Here is an 18,543-nt window from a genome sequence, read left to right on the forward strand (position 1 = left end):
ATATGTGTCTCCTTATGGGGACTAATACTTCATTTAACAATGACACTTGAATTGCTCCTAATTCCTAATTAGGAAGCACATGGCATGAGTGGAACTCTGTATTTTCGGTATATATTTGAGTTCTTCTGTCAAAATTCACGAGGTTTTCAAATTTTCGTTCACATCTATTAAAACATAGTAGTAATGTTGTTTTTCTTGGGATATGAAATCCCATAGATACCTCTGCTGGCAAAAGCATTTGAATAACGGGGTATGAATTATCTTTCTCAGCTTTAAACGTAAATATCGAAGTTACTAATAACATATCCTCTCAAGAAAGACTCCAAGCTATGTAAAACGCAACTGCAAATACAACTTTAAACTGATATCATTTACTTTAACCGAAAGAAACAGATCCAACATCTTCTACATACATTGTGTCACTATACCAAAGTACAAACAACAGACAAACTAGAACACGTCAAGAAAAGTTTCTCCAGAGAAAAACCAACATGCAACATTAGTTACAATAGCTTTAGCAGCATCCAAGATTATACAGGAACATATGCTGTTTCGTATATCTAGTGTTAAAAAAGGAGTGGATATCAAAATTACATTCTCGCGGATGATTCTACGTCAAGGGTCCAGTTTCAATGAAACGACCCGTGACTGCCTGTTACGTTTTGCAGACTTGATGAAAACAACAGAAAGACAAGATGGCGCCCACCAAGGCCGGTGCACCTTTTGCTCCCCTTTCAAGCAAGCCACTGTTGCATGATTACAGTCAGTAAATTTCACTATCTGATTTTATAGAGAAAAGGTAAAGAGGAGGTCTAAATCAACCTGGAAAGTACAATGTAACGGGAAATGAATCCAGGACCATATTTAATATAACAAAAAAACAAACCAAAGGAAAATACCAGTACAGAATGTTGGAGAAACAAGTAAAATAAGTACAGATGAAAGAGGATGCCAAAACGGCTTTTCATATCACTTCAATATATTGCTTCGTCGTACGTCCTTAAAAATGGACTCCCTCTTTAAAATAAAAAAAAAGTTACCTGGCTATCTCCATCACAAGGCTGATAAGTGCTAACATCATAACATTTGACACTCTCTAAAACCTCAAAGAACTTCAATCAATCCGTAGGAGAGAAAAATCTGATTCCAAAATCTGATTCTAAATCTTGTGAGTGTCGGACGCGACTTTGCTATGTTATATGATTTTCAATGATACTCCTTGTGTACCCTCCCTTCTTTCCCGCACTTTTAGCAAATTCATGTGCTAGATGAGGTGATAACAACCTAAAAGCAAGAGGCCATGATGACAGCTTCAATTGTTTAAACTGGTTAATCATACAACTAACATGTTGCGAATAACGTCGATGTTATTTTTTATGGTTTTATTCTGATAGGTGATTGTCTCGGTCGCCATTCCTACTTCCTAGTTTACTGGCTGTGGTTGGATGGGTTAAAGAGGACACAAATATATCTTCTTTCTTTCGTAACCTAAAAATAAATGTCTCAATAAAGCGATGTGAGACCATGACAAATTCACACTTTAACCGAGGAAGGTTTGGCTAGCAATGAAAAATTAGACACTGACAGGGATATAGTAAGGAAGATAGCACCATGGCATAAGAGGGTCCACATAGCCGACCACACTTGGTGTGATAAAGGCTGATTGTTAGTATTGTAACCTAGAAATAAATGAAAAAAATGTCTTCCTTATAGAATGGGGGAATACAGATCCACGCAAGTCAATGTGGAACAAAGTTGCTCCTAAACAAAAGAGTGTGATGAATATGTTCATTTTATTATTTGTGTAAGGATAGGGGGATAAAAACTATCACATGTTTGTTGCATAACTGTCCTATTACAGCATGTGCTAGAAGTTTTTCAGCCAATAGTTCAACCAGGCAGACAGTGACTGTCATGATCAAAGTGATGTTGGATCAAAAATTAAAGTTTTTAAGCCATGATGAAGACAAATATAAAAGAACACAAGGAAACCTTTAATTTGCTAGTAACTAATTGCAGCTTAACCTTACAGTTCACTCATAGTAAAATTCAGTGAGAGAGGGATAAGAAACCTTTTATTCTTCTCAGCTCCTTGCACAAGGTTATGAAGTCTCCCCATTTCATGTGGCACTTCCTTATGAACCGGAGTATCTGTTCAGTTGTAAACATCGACATCCCTTCCAAATATTCTCCATTGACCCCATTTTCTTTGAAAATTTGGCGGTAACTACCGAGATTTATCTCTTCCAACCACAATCCGACATCCTACAAGAAAGTGAGAAATCAATAACATAGGAAGTTGATCGTCCAAATTTCTCCAACAATTATTTGCTATTCTCAATTTTCTTCTTGGGTTCTTTTCACTTTGTTTGCGGCAGAGTAACTTACTAAACTTTCCTTGTATTCCATCTCTCAATAGTTTGAGCATCCTAAAAGATTTAAAATGCATTGATAATTTTGATGGTAGGGCGACTTACAAAATAAAATTTTCAAATGTTTTAAACAATTATAGGTTGTCCATATCTGAACCCAAAATAGGACAAAAACAGTAGCATAAAAACATGTAAACAGGTACAAAGATGAACACTGAGGTTGATACACCACAGAGAAAAGTATGCAGGGTTCAAGAAATTTGCTGTATTGGTATAATAAGAATGAAGATGAGACACTGTCACAATGCTCATCACACTTTCAGTTCAAGAAACATAAAAAAGATAAAGAGAAACTTCATAAGAAAACACATTTTAACAAACGACACATCTGCTTAAGCTTTGGATGCAAAGGTGTCGATAACTAATTTCAAGTGATTGTCATAACATTTAAACAATGGACAAACAATAAATTCTTAACGATTTATATTTGACTCAGAAATGCAATTGTACTTTTTTCCGCCATGAAAAATGGGAAGTCGCAGAGTTCTCCGCCGTGAAAAGAACACCTTTTCCCATAACTTTCTTCAACAAAAATCCAGAAAACTGTCAAGTCAGCTAAAAAAATACTACAACCAAGAAACTCATTCACTCCCAAGAAAATTATACAATAAAATTCGAGTCTGAAATAGTAAAAGATCCGAAAAATAATATGAGATCACAAATCACAAAACGATAAGACAAACTATATTAAACTCTAAAAGAGATTACAAAAACGAATTTACCTCAACAGTCCAAATGAAGAAATCAAGAGGCTCCGGCGGCTTCTCTTTATCCTTGATCATCACAGAAATCACGAATTCGAATGCCTCTTTTTGGATGTAAAAATCCAAAAAAAGAAGAAGAAAGAAAACACCCGAAATCAATTAAAAGCTGCGAGCATTTTAATCCTTGTTATCTGATAATGATCCTGTATGCACAGTAAGAAAATAGTTTATTCCAATAATTGCTTCAGCAAAAATCTGAGCCCTAAAATTATCATGTAACTAAAGGGTTGTGATTTTTTTATACGGCGAGCTATTATTGCTCGTGAGAAGAAAAGCAAAGGGTGGGGTGGGGGTGGGAAGATATTCGATAGAATAAATTGGGAAAATCAAACATGTGATGTATTTTGTTTTGAAAAAGTAGAATAGTTGTTATGATTTAAAATAATTAATAAAAAATGCACATATTTTGCCTATGTTATTACTATTTTTAATTTTATCAATTAATACAAAATAATCAACACGATATTATTTTCAATTTAGAAGAGTTATTCGATTTAAAATGAAAGTTTTGTTCATAGTGATGAGTGTCTATGTGAGTAATGTTAGATTACTGTGTGTTGTAAGATGGATTTATTGCTTTTCTCTTTTCTATGTGATATTGGGCAGCAGACTAAAAAAAAATTTCATTGGCGGCCCAGTTTAATAAATTGGGCCACATACACAAATTGGCCCAACTAAAGACCTTTGTTTTCTATAAATCTCGGGGAACAATCAACTTTTGTGAACTGAGGTAATAATTGAACGTAACCTAAGGTATTCAACGTAAGTATCATATGAAGGTGAAGATTATGAACGGTTAAATAAATCCTAAATATTTGGAGTTCATGGAGAGAGACATTTGAATTTATATCTCGAGGAACAATCGATTACAATTCCCGTCTTCTGGATGAAATACTCATCGTTATTCTAAAATTCGAAGTAATTATAAAAATAACATAACTTAAAGTATTGGGTTTTTTTTAAATCAAAACTACGTACCATGTTCTTCCGCACGTAATATCAAATTCGTTAATGACTTTGAAAATAAATTCGGCGATGCCTCCGGTCGCCTAAACCCGAGGAAACACAAAATAAATAAGTTCACAAACAAGTGAAATGGGGTGGTCCTACACAACAATATGTCATTACAACAACCAAACAAAGTATGTTTTGTTGGTAAAACTTTGTCCAACTTTTGCGGTCATAATAAGACAAAAAACCAAGTCTAATATATTTTTTAAAAAATTATTTTAGATTGCATTTCAATATATTAAGTTGGATTTGGTTTGGCAATACTACATTTATTTAGTTGTTTATTGAATTTGTTTTTTTAATTACAACACATGCGAGGGAGGGAGATCGAAATCGGAGAGAGAAGTCAACTAATCTGACGAGTGAAACCACTGTACTACAAGCTCGATCTAAGTTGTTTATTGAATTAAGGGTACCTCTCCAAGACCCAGAATTGTGAGTGTAAAAAGCCAACGATTTTGTCAGTCTGGTGACATATACGGAACAAAGAAGTCAGATTTCAGATTTCAGATTTCAGATTTCAGACATATCAGTGTTCTTTTATAGTATTTTCCCCGAGCTTTTGCAATTTGGTCACATCTGCCTAATTTGTTCATATTACTCAGGTTAGACGTGTGAGACAACTAATGGATTGATTTTTAAAAATAAAATACCAATTTAACAAAGTAAAAATACATAGATATATAGATTATCAGTTATACGATGAAACAATGCATTCAAACTTCCAATTTTAATTTAATAGAATAATTTAATACAATTATTAATTATTTAAATGGGGACTTGTAGAATTATAATTGATAATATGCCCACTTTGTGACAAGACATGGCCTACATAACAAGTAAAATGATAGAAATTATAACATGCTTAATCACCATAGGCATGCGAATTTGATTTTTATATATATATTTAGACATGGTCGGGGAGCGCGTGCATTTTTTTAATGATTTGTATGCATATATAAGTTAAAAACACAAAACACACACACATATCTATGTAATAAATTAGTAATCGCCTTGTTCATATTTGTTTCATGGCTGATAAATAATGGGATAAATAAAAAGAAAGAAAATTTAAAATATTCGAATAACTTTACTTAAAATTTATTTTAGTTAATTTAAATTTTAAAAAATAGTTTAATTAGACTTTAACAACGATTATAAAAATGAATAATTCAAATCCAAATCGATCTTCGTGACGATATTTCGTGAAACTCTATAATCGAATTGTTTGATTTCTCATAAGCTCGTTGCATTATTTATTGTTGATTATTTGGTGACTTTCATATAAATTATTAAACATTTTCATTTATTTTATGATTAACTAAAAGTATCTTTTAAAAAAAGAATAATCACGTGGATTAACCAATAAAGCATAATTTATTTTTTCCAAACTATATGCTTAATTGTTGGATATAATATTATAACTTAGTGTCATTTATGTTTGTTGTTGGACTTCGGAATACAGAGTTTTTTTCCCATTTTCTCACATAAGAAAAAAAATTAGCATATGAGAGTTTATACCGAATTATATTTTATGAAAGTGTAAGAAAGGTTATTCAAGAAGTTCTCTATCGCGCACACCTGTGCAGGAGAGTGTACAAATCAAGTGCCCGATTTGCACTAAAAAAACTTGACTTGTGTACAAAAGTACGAGCGCGACCTATGTACATCGAATGTCGGACCGATAAAGAAAAAACTGCCCACCCGGGTTTTGGAAAATTCACTCTAGATCTTTCTGGATGTGACCTTCCACATGCTTGACTGTTGATAACCCATATGGCTGACTGACCGTACTCCAGTTGAGCAACCTTTGGCCATTCAGATGATCAGCCTGTGACTGTCCATATGGAGCCCAATTCCTTATATATAAAGACATTCTCGAGTCCTTCAAACAACACTCAAACTCGCATATTACTTTCATTTCTTTTCTTTTCTTTGCCTCATGCTGCTCTGCTTCAACTCGTGATAAAATTCATGTACCTTCATGCCTGGTTACTACTAGTTGTCTCGTTGTATCCTGAGAAACAGTCATTCAACTTGATCCTCAAAGCACATACCGGACAGTGAAAAATTTTGTTTTAAGGACAATATACTTCGTATGTGCCTCAATTTTCTTAAATGTTCTCACTCTTTCATTTTTTTTCTAACTTTTGTATGTTTTAAAACTTTACACTACTTTATTCGTCTTTCGAGAACTACGATATTGACTTACAGTGTTTATATTAGTTTATGATACATCTAAAGTGACACATGTCTTATGTTTTAATACAACATGTTCAATTGAAAATCAGAAACAAATTAAAAATATGCGGAATCCACCAAATGTTCAGTTAAATATGTTTTATAAAAAAATATTCAGTTTCATATCAGATGTAACATAAACTCAACCCTCGTGTTAATCGTATAATTACACATTGATTACTCAGTGTCATTGGTGTTTATGTTAGGAGTGTCACTTCTCATATATTTTAATACATCATATTCAATTGAAAATCAGAATTTTAAACAAAAATAAGTAGAGTCTACCATATGTTCTGTTAAACATTTTTTTATAAAAAAAACAGACAATTTTACATTAAAATGTAAGATAGACTCAATCTTCGTGTTGATCGATTGATTACTATCGGTGATAAGTCCATGAATCTTTATTCGAGATATTTAAATTAAATTTAAGTAGTTTAAATATTTTTTTTTTTAATAATTGTAAGTACAAAACCTTGGGATGACTTGATGTCTTATTGGGACGAATGTGATGCATAATAGGCGTGTAAAGTGGGATTCTCAAGTTAATCTAGTCTTCAATTTACAAAGCATTGTCCCCTCTTTTGTCGTGTGGGTCACTTCATTATTTCAATTTTATACTCAATTCTCAACTTTGCCCTTGATTTTTTTTTTAAAAAAAATTTAATAAATACTAATTATGATTTTTTTTTTATTGAATTGATCAGATGACGGCATTTAAATACAACTTTTGTGCACGTAATGAATTTTATTCATCTAAAACTAAATTAATTTTTATTATTTAAATTTGTTCATATTTGAGAGGTTTGAGAAGGAAGTTTGGGTAGAAATGTTGAAAAAATTTGGCGAAGAAAATTATAAACAAATTTCATCTTTATGTATTGATATGTCTTTGTTAGATACTATTTATTTTTATTATTATTATTATTATTATTATTTTATTTTATTATTATGAAGTCAGAGATACACGTTCTAGAACATGTTTTAATTTATTAATTAACTAGGACCCGGATTTTCTTTAGATAGGAATTTGGCAGGGGAGCCCAATTTTGTTAACCCTTGCCAGTGTTGGGATAATAAAATAAAAAATATATTAAAGTTGAAATTAAAATGAGAAATTTTGGTAGTTTTATATGATGTTTTTATACATATAATTATACATACGAGTAGTTATAGTTGTTAACGTGAAAAAACACTGTATTTGAGGTTTTTTTCCTTGACGAAACAACATTTTATAGTATTATACGAAAATAATGATATATAGTCCAGGAAACAAAAGTTTAAAAGGTAACATGGAATGTAATTAACACTATTTCGTGTATAAATAATATTATCTTATATACACAAAATGTAAAATTTAAAAATACATCAATATATCAAAAGATTCAATTATCAACACTGATGCTCCCAAAACTTAACCCTTCTCGAGACATTGAGACATGTACTTGGCCGAGGCCCTGAGCTATGCTCGAACGAACCCCCCTACCAAGAACCTAAGCCATGCTCGGTCGAGTCCCTGCCAACTCAGTGGAGTCTGTGACTGGATGTGCCCTGCTCACTCAGATTCTAGCCACATGATCTGATTTCAATGTAACCCAATGTTTATATAAGAAACCCTATTATTTTGGGCTTTAGACTTGAGGGAATATGTTATAAAATATGATATAAGTTTCAGTAGGGTGACAAAGTATGGGATGATGTCCGAACTGATTATACGAGCTGAGACCCTTGAGTTTTGTTTATACCAACCTTTTTTCTTGTCCTTGTTACCATTGAGTTTTGTTTATAACAACCTTATTTTTTTAAATAATGAGAAAACCCATATCCGTTACTCATCTATGCGCATTAGATAAACTCTCGAACTGAATTTTGTACCTTGCAAACCACGTCAACCGAGTAAACCATATTAAGCAAGTCTATTGTGACAAACTTACCCAATAAGATATTGGTAGATAATAGAACTTGAAACCAATTGATCACCAATACACCTACTCCACTAACTTAAACACACTTTAAAAAAAACAACCATTTGTTTTTATAAAAGATTGTATCTTTTCACATTGGTCAATTGTCATTCATTATATATATATATAAATTATTTATTAGCTGTTTTTTTTTAAAAAAAACTGGCACATTAAAAATTATTTAATTATGATGAGTCACTTATATGAAAGGGGGTCTAGCACATTGTGTAGCTTTTATGATGAGTATCGTGCCTAACAATGTTTAATTACACGAAAATATTAATAAAATAGGCTTTAAAAACGAGGGTTTTTTTTTTTTTTTAAAAAAAATGGCGACTTGTGTAGATTAGCAAAGTTTAAATGTATTTTAAATCGAATTTGGATTGAGTCATTTGAAAAAAAATTAATTTCGAATTATTTTTCGTTGTTAAATAAACTAAATAAAGGAAAATCAAATTCAACTCTAATATATTTAGACTATATCTATATAAATCAAAATGGATCGCTATGCCATGTTTCACTTAATATACCGACAATACAAGTTTCCATTTGTTTTTTGATGATTCTTTTCGAAAATAAATATATTAGAACATACGATTTATATAATATATATTGTCATAATTGTATGTTAAAATTTAATATATGGTATTTAATTTTTCCACCTAATCACTTATAAATTGTTGGACACTTATTATAGAAAATCATAAAAAGATATATAAAGGTCTTATGTACATAGATATCTCAAGAAATCATGAGCTGTTTAAAAAATGCGAAAATAAATTGTTACGATGATGAAGATATTTTTCACTGATAATGAATTCATCGAAACATATATGTATTTTTTTGGGAGAAAAATATGTATTTTTGTTACTAATAATACTTAGTACTAAAAAGATATAAAAAAACGATTTCAAAATATTTATCTCGATAAATACATAAAAATATATATTTTTGTTACTAATAATACTTAGTGCTAAAAATATATTAAAAAATGATTTCAAAGTATTTGTTCTCAAATTGTCCTTATAATAATATTTTTTCTAAAAATTGTTATTATAACTTATTTACATTACATAATGACTCTTACTAATGATATGATATTTATTTTAATATAAATTAAATTAATTAGATTAAAGACATTATTTAAATGTATTTATATTTCTCTCATGCTCAATGTCAGTTTTGTGATTTCGACTAACGCAAGGGTTCTTTTGTTTTTATGATAATTGTAATGATCTTTTTTAGAGAATATTTTCATCCCTTACACTGAAAACTTAGCTCCCATCTCTGTTGAGGCATCTCTCTCTCTCTTAAATACTTGAGATGGTGCAATAAATCGATTTCATCAGCTAAGAAGAGATAAGTTTGAAACTTTTTCAAGGTTTTTAGTTGATGGGTTTCTTACCAAATTCTCGTTTTCTTTTTCCTTGGTTGTATTTGGCCGGTAGCTAGCCTGTTATTGATGCAAAAGATGGATTTTTTTTAATCGTTCAACTGCAGAGATTTTTGAGGGTTTAATGCGGATGTTTGATGTGTAGTTTTTCTGAAATTCAAGTGAAATTTCCCGGGTAGGAGATAGATCTTCAAGCTCCAGAGGTTGGATTTCTCTATTGTACTGTGTTTCACTTCTTGTTTGGTTTTCTTGTAGTTCACTTGCTGCTGCTGCTATTTATCTTGAGACATGCTGTTTTCTTGACACTGTTGGTGTATAAATGCTAAGAATTAACAGAAGCTAGCGACTGAATTTTTCATTCGAAATAGGAGAGATGAAGGATTTTGATTTTGGAAGAAAAAAGTATTACGAACAGTATTCACAATTAAATTTGAAAAAAAGTCTGGTGGAGGGGTCTGAAAGTTACGGTTTCTTGATAAATTAAAAGCGAAGTGTTGTGACTTCAATTGTTCGACTCTTTTTCCCGAAGTGGATGACTAGTCATATCTATTGCCTTGACACCAAAGAAGATTTTGACCCGGTGCTTTGGCTGTGTGTGTCATGGTTGATCCCTTGATTAGACATTAGAAATATATTGATTTTTTAGAATAACTTTCTCTGTAAGTACTGCATTTTTTATTACATGACTGCTGTCGTCGGGCAGAGGTAGAAAAGAGAAAATTAATAGAAAAAGAAAATGAGGGACCTTTCTCTATCTCTCATGTTTCCAAAGACATCTGTATTTGTTCATTGGCTCAAAAGGAATATTGTATGTTTTTTATTCTTTCCAATGACAAAAGAAGTTCGGTGCCATGTTCTGTTGTGGTATTTGGTTTTTAATTTGACCGATTTTACATACAATTGTTTTCTATCAAGTTAGCATATCCTTTTATTGATCATGTTCTTTTGTTGGCAATCCAGTTATATGCAGGCGAAGGAAGTTTGAAAGCCCTTTTTCCAATCATTAGCCAGTTTTGGTTGTTTAACAAAAAAGTACCTTTCGATGCAAGATTTTGAACCTAGTGGGATCAAATCGAGCAGGTCCAATGCTTTATGTCGTCAACCTGTTCGATACCTAGAGTCATCTTACTCTCTTCCACTGACTTTCCAACCTTTGGACCACCACTCAAGCTACAATAACAATGCTAATAACAATAAATATAGCATTTCCTCCATTCAGAATTCTCAATACCGGTATTGCACACTCGAGTCATCCTCATTAAGTGTCAAAAAAGACCCTACTATGTTCAATTCCCCAAGTGAGGTTTCTTTGTCCTACCAAGAATCTCAATCACACCTTCGTCATTCTCCTGAAACTAACTATGGCTCACCTTCCAGTGTTTCTTGCATTACTGAAGATGCAAATAACTTTAGGAACAAGTTGAAAGAACTTGAGACTGTGATGCTTGGACCAGATATCGAGCCTTATGATGATTATACAGTATTGGGCAGCATGGCCTCGGCCGAGATTCTTGATAGTCTAAGACAAATGATGGAGGCCATACCTAAGAAGGACTTGAAGCAGCTACTCATTGCCTGTGCAAAAGCGATATCAAACAATGATTTACTAATGGCACAATGGCTCATGTCGGAGTTACGTCAGCTGGTGTCGGTCTCTGGTGAACCTATGCAGCGTTTAGGAGCGTACATGTTAGAAGGGCTTGTGGCGAAGCTAAGTTCTTCGGGGAGTTCCATTTATAAATCTTTTATATGCAAAGAACCGGCTAGTTTCGAGCTACTCTCTTATATGCACATTCTTTTTGAAATTTGCCCTTTCTTCAAATTCGGATACATGTCAGCAAATGGTGCCATTGCAGAAGCCATGAAAGATGAGGATAGGATTCACATTATTGATTTCCAGATCGGTCAAGGGAGCCAATGGATTTCTCTAATCCGGGCTTTTGCATCTCGGCCTGGGGGGCCACCTCATATTCGAATAACAGGCATCGACGATTTTACTTCCGCATATGCTCGTGGGGGAGGACTAAACATAGTGGGAAGGAGGCTATCCAAGCTAGCTAAGACATTCAAAGTTCCTTTCGAATTCCACGGTGCAGCCATAGCTGGTTGTGAAGTTAACCTCGAAAATCTCGGAATCCGTCCCAATGAGGCCTTAGCAGTTAACTTTGCTTTTGTGTTACACCGAATGCCGGATGAAAGCGTCAACACGGAAAACCATCGAGACCGAATCTTGAGGATGGTGAAAGGCTTGAATCCGATGGTGGTGACGCTAGTTGAGCAAGAATTCAACACGAACACTGCTGCATTTTACCCTCGATTTCTAGAAGCATTGGATTACTACACGGCATTGTTTGAATCAATCGATGTGACTCTTCCGAGGGAACATAAGGCACGAATCAACGTGGAGCAACACTGTTTGGCAAGAGAAGTAGTTAATATTATGGCATGCGAGGGAACCGAGAGAGTTGAAAGGCACGAACTTCTTGGAAAGTGGCGATCTCGGTTCAATATGGCTGGTTTTAGCCCTTATCCTTTGAGTTCTCTGGTAAATGCTACGATCAAAACATTGCTTGAAAACTACTGCAATAAGTATAGGCTCGAAGAAAGGGATGGAGCTCTGTATCTTGGTTGGATGGACAGAGATTTGATAGCTTCTTGTGCCTGGAAGTGAAAGTTCCACCCCTTTTATCCTTAAAAAAAGAGTGCTCCTAAATCCATTGCAAGGGTTGAGTGCTCCTAAATCCATTGCAAGGGTTGAGTCAACCCAGGGATGGATTCAGGAATTCGAGTATGGCCGAAACGATGTTTGAGAGATGAACCTTGCAGTATTAAAAAAGTTGCACAAATACATATGTCGTCTTTCCCTTTCGTTTACAGCAATCATATCCTATCCCTTTGCAAGTTTTATCCATTATGAAAAACTCATGGATTCCATATCAAATATGTTTCCATCCACAAGTCACGATGCTCAATAATTTCTTGTTTTTTCGGTATCGTTGTCGCTGCCACGCCAAGTCTTCCAGTTATTTTTAGTGTTTGTATGTATATTTGGTGCTTGAATAAATGTTTAAAAATACAATAATCATCCTTGGCGAATTATAAAAATAATTAAACAACAAATAAAATATATGTTTTATTTGAGGGCCGAAGTCGTGTAATCCTCAAACCAAATGGAAATACGTAAAAAGTTCATCATGTATTACGAAAGAATGTCATCAGACCAGTTACACAGGTAATGCCAAATCTTGAATACACTGCTTACGTCTATACTCGTAATTTACTCGAAACGAGTACTTTATACAATATATATAAGTTGTTCTGCTATATGCGAAGTTCAAATGCTATTATAACGACTAATCCCACATTGAAATAGACTAAACCCACCACTCGAAAATACAAAGGTAGAGAGAAGAAGCACCGACTCAAATAATAAAATGTAGAATCTTTTTGCAAGAAATCCACGCTAGAATTTCTCAGTTTGCATGAATATGAACGACCGTTTCAAGATCAACAGACTTGTTCTCTCTTGATTTTGACGTTGAGTCATCATTAGCTTTCGATGTAGCAGAATCTTTCCCAGCTGTACTTTGGCTCACAGACCTGGACAAGGGCATATCATGATCGTGCTTTCCTTCATATGTTGTAATAACGAGCTGTGGATCGTGGGGAGCTCTTTCCACATGTTTCTTGACTGGGCAACCAGCATTCGAACACCGGTAATAACTCCTAAACGACATGGAAAACAGTAGAAATTAGAGAGATCAGGAGGCAGCTCCAATTCGACGAGTTCAAACAAAGGAGAGACAACGAAGTTCAGAAAAGAAAGTCATTTATCTCTTTGTATATTGTGAGTAAAAAACGAGGACATATGGCTGATGTAGATTGAAAAACGAAATTGTGTTAAAACATTATGACTGTCAAAAACAATCTGGCTGCAACTTATAGATTCACAGAACATTATGATTAGAATTTACATAAAAAAAAAGGGTAACTAGCATGAACATGTAGAACAAACCCGTTGGTGGCTAGAATAAAGAACAATTACAAGAACATCACCCTAGGTCTGAAAAATTAGGTCTTTTTCTTAGTTCGTTGTCTTTGTTTCCCATTTGTCACAAATAACTACTCTCTCTTAACAATAAAATAGTTTTTGGAAGGCACAGAAAAAAATAGTCAACAGATGTGCACGCAAGCCTCCAAGCAATGACCCACAAGGATGACCATTTGATCTCTTCATGAACGCTCAGTAAAGCAGGAGATTTATCAGCAAGAATAATACAAATTTGAGAAGTACAGCATTCTATCTAAAGCAAGAATTGAGAATTCGATTAATTAAGCTAAAAAAAACATGAGAAGCCGTGAAATCCACATTGCCGCAAAAACTTGCTATCTCAAATTGGAAGAAAAATGCAGGGGAGCGTGGGAAAGAGGGATATCCATAAGGAGAAAAATTCAGTACAAATCTAATTCAAATGATGGGATGAGAACAAATTATTCTGACAGTTGTGTTATGGGGGAAGGTACTGTTTGGGCTTCTTATTAAGCAGCAAGAGGCATCCTGACAAATAAAAAACAACAGTTTTAAGTAAAGATGTAAAACGTCCTGCCTTGACGAGTTATTTTTTATATTCTGATTATTCTGATGGCAACATCCAACCCTAAATCTAAGGAGGCAGCCAAATAACAAGAAAACAATGAAAGAGACTTGCAGGAGTTCTCATGTGGAAATAAGGGGTAGCTACTTTCTAAACCTTTGATTTAAAGGGAATATCAGCAATGTTTCCTCAGGAAGCAATAAGTGCAGCTATGGAAATAGAACTGAAGCCTAAAAATTCCGTGAACTCGACCAAAATCAGCAAACAATAATTCACAGAGCAGAGAGAAGCATCCAATTCATGAATTGTCATATAATGATGACTGGAAGATTTAATTTGTACACATATACGCTATATCAAGAGAACTATGTGGCAAGCAAATCATTACTCTGCCCCATTAAAATACCGAGTTACCTAGGATTAGGATTTCCCTTCACCAACTTCTGTCCGTATTTTCGCCAGCGGTAGCCATCATTTATTATGTCAACCACACTCAAAGTTTGAACAACATGCCGTGATTCATTATTAGGTTTAGTCAGGAAATTGCCATCAGCACAAGAAGTTGATATCTTCCTGCAGTAAGGGCATTAACCACAGTACCATATTAGTCAGCAGCCAAAGTGATATCAAGCACTACAACTATGTGAAGCTTTTGAATGAACATACTGCCGTTTAGAGTCAGGACAATCAGCCTTGTCATCGTTTAAATGTGAAACTACACCTGTCACACTATCACCACTTCCCACAACCATCAATGGCGTTGAGGTTTCTGCTGGTGGGCTGTGTCGACATGCTTCACCACGTGTAATGATCAACCCAGCATCAGCTGAGAAAAGTTCAATGTAATAAATTCATGAACTGTTCAAAGAATCAACAATTCAAGACAAAACCAAAGAGATTTAAAAAGTTACCTTCTGATGTAGTTGCAATAGGTATCTCCAGCACTCTTACTTCAGAACTGGAGGCAACTTGGGGACTATGCTGTGCTTTAGGATGTTTATGTTCCCCAAGATAATTAACATCCGTTTTGACTCCACCATGTGATCTCTCCACTTGCTTTTTTGCAAGGCAATTGGGATGAGTACATTTATAATAGCTTCGAATATATTGGTTTCCTTTCACAAGCTTCTGCCCGTATTTTCTCCAGCTATAGCCATCATCCAATATTTTATCACTCCCTTTAGAGGGGGTGCTTTCTGCCTCAGATTGGGACCCATGAACCCCAGCATCAGGGTTCCGCCGTGGCTGCAATTTCTCCACTTTCTCAAACTTCATAGAATATGTGAAACCCTGTTGATCAGATGGTGACAAAGTTGCCCTGACACATGAACTAGACATTGGTACTAGATCCTTGGAAGGTGTTTGCTTCTCCATAGAAAAGCTTTCGTCTTTTCCATCAAGAGTATAGAGTCCAGCATCCAGGGACTGGCTAGGTTCCTCCTTGGATGCAATTTGTTTAGGAACAGCCACCAATTTTTCAGACAAATTACTGGAAATGCTAATTTGATGAGATTGTAAACTAAAACTTCCGGTTTCTACATTCTTCTCTGTCCTCAAATTTTCCCAAGTCTTATAAGGTTTTATGTAAGACGTACAATTTTTTTCTTGAGTTTGGGACGTAGAAATCCCACTAGAACTTTGGACAGGCAGCAAATTATCTGAATCTATCTCCTTCTTTACCAAATAAGTTTGTCCTTTATCACAAATTCTTGACTTTTGGACAGGGAGAACACGTACTTTATCAGATTTCTCCTTCCTTGTTTTGTGAGAGACTTTGTTTTGGCCAATTTTGTTTCCAGTCATTCCTTGATTTGAACTTGCTTTTTGCATCAGCAAATCTGAATCCTTTCGTGTCATAAGAGAAACAGTGCGTTCTTCTCTGTGGTGGTCTGACACATCAGCATCAGCATCAGCATCAGCATCAGCATCAGCATCGACATCAGCATTTTGCCTCAGATGCAAATCAACATGTGTGGTTGCTAGAGAGTTAGTATCCAATTTTGAAGTGTGGTTTACATTCTCCAAGTTCTTCTTCCAAGAAAAGTTACCTAATTCTACATCATGTACCACAGAGGAATACTCTTCTTGGTCAGACGTCAATAAATGACTATCATTTTGTAGATTTTGGCTCTGCTGCATGACTTCAGAGATATGATCTTGATAAGATTCTGATGTTTCCAATTTCAATTCTGGCTTCGGTTTATACAGCACTTTATTTGATACATCATCAGGCAATACTAGTACCTGGCTTCCCCTTGAATTCGGCTCCAGTTCATGAAATCCAAAGTTGGATTATTGTTTCCGCAGCAGCAATTTGTTTGGACAGAACAGAATCCAACACGTTTTCTGAGGCAGTCTCCTCCATATAAGCATTAAAATAAAGGGGACAGTCAATTCATCTGATCGCACCATAGCAATTTCCAGAGTAAAAATTAACAGGGAAAACACCAAAAAGAAGAGAAATGGATATTAACTACGAAACCATGGAACAATTTAACGATATTCAAATCTAAGTAATCATTAGAGGAGCGGGAACTGCAATTTAATCACCCAAGCACAACAAACTACTGCACATACGAACAATCGAGGAAATACAGCAAGTGAAAGAATGAAACACGGTTGGTAAACAAAGAAAAAAGCTGCACCTATTCATGTAAATTGCAAACCCCAAATAAGCAAAGGGAGGAGTATGATTGCGATTTCCTAGTTGCTCCACACTGACAAACAGTAATTTCTTTTTTTTTTTTAAAAACAAAGCCTTTTAGCTGAATCGATCGGTTCACAATTATTTATCAATTACAGAAGAAGAAAAAGGTCGTATAACCAATTCCAAAGCAAGCTCACGAAATTCAGAAGAAATATAAATGAACATTCTACACCACCAAAACATGTAGAAATCTAGAAAAGGAAATTTTTTGCTTGGGTTTCCAAGGTTTAATTTACAACTGAAGAAACGTGAGAAGAAACCAATTACCTCATGCACAGTTATCAAAATTCAGAGGAAGAGCAACAAGGAGGCGGCGGGGGGCACGGTGGCGCTCCACTCCAGGGGCTTTACATTAGTAGAAAGAAGCAGAAGGATTGACTTTGACCAAACCGTACGAAATGATACCTAAAACCTGGAGTATTCGTGCCAAACTTTGTTGGGATGGCATCCGGATCTGGCCCACCCCCGAATGACCCGTTTCCCCACGGAAAGAGAAGGAACTTGTTGGGTTTTTTAAATTAACCCGGCTTTCCTAAGGGGACGGGATTTTTATCTCCGTCCCTTGAAAAGTCAAATGAGGGGCGGGTCTTCGTTTAATTTATTTTTATTTTCATTTTGATTTTTATTTTTAGTTTATTAAATTACATTTTAATATTTTTAATAAGATATATGAAACTTCAATTTTTTAAAATACTATTAATTTATACACATAGTAAATAATAAATTAAATTATGACTACTAATGAAGACTAAACAAAAAATAATAATATTTAATACCAATAACAATAAATAAAGTGAAATAAGTTAGGCAAAAACTTCTGTGAGACGGTCTCACGGGTCGTATTCTGTGAGATAGATCTTTTATTTGGGTCATCCATGAAAAAGTATTACTTTTTATTGTGAATATCGGTAGGATTGACCAGTCTCATAAATAAAGATTCGTGAGACCGTCTTACAAGAAACCTACTCAATAACTTATACTAACATTATTTTTAAAAATATCTAAAATAACGATATTAATAAAATAAAGAATACTGATCCAACCTATTTGATTCGATGATAAGGTACATTTTATTTTTTTTTAAAAAAAATTGCTTCTTTTATTATATTTTATTTCAATTAATTTTCTTCAACAACTATTAAATGTACAATTTTTATATATTTTTATCATTTATCACTTCATTGATGGATACAAAAGTATATATGATTGGCAGAAAACATAACAAATGACCGGACAAAATTGTGAAATGAGAATCTTTGATCATTTTATCGGTGTGACTTAATAATAATTTGTTACAAGATCCAAAGAAAAGCTCAATCATTAATTAGTATTAATCAAAAACTAAACTACACATAATTGAAAATCCTCTATTCAACCTAAAAATTTTCCATTCCTCAATTTTTGGGTCTTTTTGTTTGTTAATTTATAAGTAAATG

General features: G+C 34.1%; 3 protein-coding genes across 8 annotated transcripts; 1 reads left to right on the top strand and 2 right to left on the bottom strand.

Moving 5' to 3' along the window:
- Positions 1–349: 349 nt before the first annotated feature.
- LOC140968981 (uncharacterized) lies at positions 350–3,451 on the bottom strand. Its single transcript, XM_073430199.1, has 3 exons — positions 3,155–3,451; positions 2,073–2,265; positions 350–746 (listed from the first exon to the last, which is right to left on the bottom strand). Exons 1-3 carry the CDS (start codon positions 3,212–3,214, stop codon positions 616–618), a joined length of 384 nt encoding a protein of 127 aa, XP_073286300.1. The 5' UTR covers positions 3,215–3,451; the 3' UTR covers positions 350–615.
- A 6,223-nt stretch (positions 3,452–9,674) lies between these two features.
- On the top strand, positions 9,675–12,508 carry LOC140968951 (scarecrow-like protein 21). 4 transcript variants are annotated; one of them, XM_073430142.1, is made up of 2 exons: positions 9,675–10,008; positions 10,776–12,508. In XM_073430142.1, the coding sequence occupies exon 2, from the start codon at positions 10,848–10,850 to the stop codon at positions 12,474–12,476; it is 1,629 nt and encodes a 542-aa protein (XP_073286243.1). In that variant the 5' UTR covers positions 9,675–10,008; positions 10,776–10,847; the 3' UTR covers positions 12,477–12,508. The 4 variants fall into 4 exon arrangements, with proteins under 4 accessions (XP_073286243.1, XP_073286241.1, XP_073286244.1 ...); XM_073430140.1 differs by having other exon boundaries at positions 9,676–10,008; positions 10,766–12,508; XM_073430143.1 differs by having other exon boundaries at positions 9,704–9,793; positions 10,766–12,508.
- A 474-nt stretch (positions 12,509–12,982) lies between these two features.
- LOC140968950 (uncharacterized) lies at positions 12,983–17,600 on the bottom strand. Of its 3 annotated transcripts, none has more exons than XM_073430137.1 (5): positions 17,375–17,600; positions 15,312–16,799; positions 15,067–15,226; positions 14,815–14,973; positions 12,983–13,531 (listed from the first exon to the last, which is right to left on the bottom strand). In XM_073430137.1, exons 2-5 carry the CDS (start codon positions 16,537–16,539, stop codon positions 13,279–13,281), a joined length of 1,800 nt encoding a protein of 599 aa, XP_073286238.1. In that variant the 5' UTR covers positions 16,540–16,799; positions 17,375–17,600; the 3' UTR covers positions 12,983–13,278. The 3 variants fall into 3 exon arrangements, with proteins under 3 accessions (XP_073286238.1, XP_073286240.1, XP_073286239.1); XM_073430139.1 differs by having other exon boundaries at positions 15,312–16,756; positions 17,375–17,596; XM_073430138.1 differs by having other exon boundaries at positions 15,312–16,759; positions 17,375–17,596.
- Positions 17,601–18,543: the final 943 nt, after the last annotated feature.

The sequence above is a fragment of the Primulina huaijiensis genome, unplaced genomic scaffold (assembly GCF_012295235.1).
Source record: "Primulina huaijiensis isolate GDHJ02 unplaced genomic scaffold, ASM1229523v2 scaffold38877, whole genome shotgun sequence".
Taxonomy (NCBI): Eukaryota; Viridiplantae; Streptophyta; class Magnoliopsida; order Lamiales; family Gesneriaceae; genus Primulina; species Primulina huaijiensis.

What these genes read in the sequence shown, in the direction of transcription:
- LOC140968950 (XM_073430137.1), bottom strand. Translation starts at nt 16,539, where the DNA reads ATGCAGCAGAGCCAAAATCTACAAAATGATAGTCATTTATTGACGTCT. An exon ending in TGTCCTGACTCTAAACGGCA is followed by an intron (nt 14,974 to 15,066) that starts GTATGTTCATTC and finishes CCCTTACTGCAG; the next exon opens with GAAGATATCAACTTCTTGTG. An exon ending in AAGGGAAATCCTAATCCTAG is followed by an intron (nt 13,532 to 14,814) that starts GTAACTCGGTAT and finishes CATGTCGTTTAG; the next exon opens with GAGTTATTACCGGTGTTCGA.
- LOC140968981 (XM_073430199.1), bottom strand. Translation starts at nt 3,214, where the DNA reads ATGATCAAGGATAAAGAGAAGCCGCCGGAGCCTCTTGATTTCTTCATT. An exon ending in TCTTCATTTGGACTGTTGAG is followed by an intron (nt 2,266 to 3,154) that starts GTAAATTCGTTT and finishes ACTTTCTTGTAG; the next exon opens with GATGTCGGATTGTGGTTGGA. An exon ending in GGAGCTGAGAAGAATAAAAG is followed by an intron (nt 747 to 2,072) that starts GTTTCTTATCCC and finishes ATCATGCAACAG; the next exon opens with TGGCTTGCTTGAAAGGGGAG.
- LOC140968951 (XM_073430142.1), top strand. Translation starts at nt 10,848, where the DNA reads ATGCAAGATTTTGAACCTAGTGGGATCAAATCGAGCAGGTCCAATGCT.